The sequence below is a fragment of the Micromesistius poutassou genome (genome assembly GCF_964030765.1).
Source record: "Micromesistius poutassou genome assembly, chromosome: 20".
NCBI lineage: Eukaryota > Metazoa > Chordata > Actinopteri > Gadiformes > Gadidae > Micromesistius > Micromesistius poutassou.
In genome coordinates this window covers 11,295,726-11,298,087 of record NC_140290.1, presented here as the reverse complement: position 1 = coordinate 11,298,087, position 2,362 = coordinate 11,295,726, and the positions used below count along the sequence as shown (strand labels likewise).

Here is a 2,362-nt window from a genome sequence, read left to right as displayed (position 1 = left end):
TTTTTGCCCACTTTGGGCAGACATTCTCCAATATGACCCCAAATGAAAAGTATAATCCATTTTTGGTTAACCCACTGAGGGGAACTGCATAAAAGTTTGCAGTGCATCCCGTCGAAATAAACAAACAACACTTAACACTATTACAAAAAAGTCTGACAATGACATATAGTCAATCGACTTCAAAAAGGTTGCTGTTAAGTTTTGAAAACTTCCCTCATCCGGACGCTGGTCTACGTTGTTGTGTGGTGTATGTGCGTGTGCATGTGCGTGCATGCCTGTGTGCGTGTGTGTGTGCATGTATTTGTGCATGTGTGTGTTTGTGCATGTGTGTTTGTATGTGCGTGTTTGTTTGTGTGTGTGTGTGTGTGTGTGTGTGTGTGTGTGTGTGTGTGTGTGTCAACCGGATGGTGTGCTGGTGGAGGAGAGAGCCCGCTGTAGATAGGGTGGTGTTACCTGCAGAGTGTATCCGGGCTCACACTGAAATGACACCACGTTGTTCATCTGGAGCCGCTCTCCCCCCACCTTTAAAGCCATTCATGGGCACCACCGGCTCCGGGCAGCTGGTCAGCGACACGGCTGGAAGGGAGGGGGGCACAGACGGCCACACGGTCATGATGAGACAGATCACGACACATTTCAATCAGACCTTCTGAATCACAGTGTGGCAGGGCCGTCTCTGTAGTGCTAAGGGAGTGGTCCACTAGTCTACACAAACACCTCCATTGAGCAAGATGCCTATCCACTGCTTGCACATTCATCCACAACACAATATAATTCAACACAAAAAAAAAAAAACTATAGCGATAAAATATCAAAAGCAAAACATTTCTCGCTTTGGATGAAAGTGTCTGCAGAAGGTCCTTAACGAAAGATTATAAAAACAATAAAAACACCTCTACACTATACATTGACAAAGCAAAAGGTCACTAGTGGCATTACCCGCCACAGAGAGGAAACGCTATGGATTCCGTTTCTTTAGTTTGTACGTGACGGGACTCTTACTTTTGTACTCCAGTCTGAATCCGGCGGCAGACACGCTGATGTCTGAGAAGAAGTGCAGGTAGAGCTGGTTGGAGGTGCTGTTGAGGAGGGCAGGGACCGTTGGTGCCTTTAGGGAGGAGGAGGAGGAGATGAAGAGAAGCAGTTAAGCATGGCCACCTAATTCCTTTAGTGACTGTCTGGTAGTTTTTAGAAGCTTCCTCATCCAGCACTTTTCACACTGCAGAATTAGTGTGGTTACTTAAATATTGATCGTACGCTTTGATTGCGTTCAGTGAGGACTTGTTAGGCTTTTGATTTAAACTTGAGTGCTAAATTGCTACATGAAATACTCATAATGCATCTGTGCAAAAATGGTAATGCAAAGAAAAATAAATCCATTGGCAAAATAGCTCTAATAACAAATTCAACTGCATGCTTGTTTGCCAGTGTTTGAGTAACTACATGTTTGAACACACCAGGGGACAGCACTTTTGTTAACAGACGAGAACAGATGCAAAAATCATGAACGATGCAAAAATCCATGAACCGCTGGGTCTCTGCTGAGTACAGAGTGGGAGAGGAGGCTGCACTGGCCGCACGGGGCAGTTCAAGCATTCTTTTAATGAGCACACAGAAAACATATTCCCAATGCCCTTATCAATAAAGCTCTGTATGTGCAATGCCTGCACATACATGGGGACATGTTTATGGACTTTCTCATGATTAATGGGATGTGTTCTTTCTTTCTTTGCATCTTTTGTTTCTCTTCCTTGATCCATGTGTTCATGTGAAAATATGAAACATGGAAACATGGAGAAAAGAAACCAACAACATTGGTTGTTGGTTTCAGGATGCGAGGATGTGGTATCCCAGCCCTGCTCACTTGTTCCTCCTCAAGATCATCGTCCGCGTTTCCATGCCTGCCATTTTTCCCCGCTCTCATCCCATTGCTTGAGGGCACTCCTAACATTTACCTTTGAGCACAAACAAAATGAGAAATCTTGATTGTGGTGTTCTGGCTAGGAGGCGGGGATGAGGAATCACACACACTGTAAACAAATGCTCCACTTCATCCCCTCAACCGAGTGAGCTAACCTTTTCAGTAATGCGCTGAGGATTTGCCTCAGGGAAGGACTGAGACTGAGTTATATATATTTTTTTTCTTAATGAATTTGCCACCTGCCTATTGCATATTGATGCGCTACTAAGTAAAGCTGTGAAGCCAAACACCATTGCCAAAATGTGCTCTTTGGTTTCTTTAAATGACATCCTTACAATTCCATCTCATTAGTCACTGCCTTGTCAGAGGCAATACAGTTCCCAGTTGTAACACTATCAATGTGTGGTTCCGTTGTCCTGCAGAATATGCAATTTTTCAAAA

At 44.1% G+C, this 2,362-nt stretch overlaps 1 protein-coding gene across 1 annotated transcript in view; it reads right to left on the bottom strand.

Annotated features, from left to right (window-relative positions):
• The window catches only part of csmd2 (CUB and Sushi multiple domains 2), a gene marked incomplete at its 5' end in the record, with an annotated part of 216,943 nt that overhangs the window by 53,285 nt on the left and 161,296 nt on the right, over positions 1-2,362 (bottom strand). Inside the window, 3 exon segments of the mRNA XM_084484866.1 lie at positions 454-525; positions 527-576; positions 1,003-1,108. Of these exon segments, the coding sequence (XP_084340992.1) occupies positions 454-525; positions 527-576; positions 1,003-1,108 (228 nt within the window).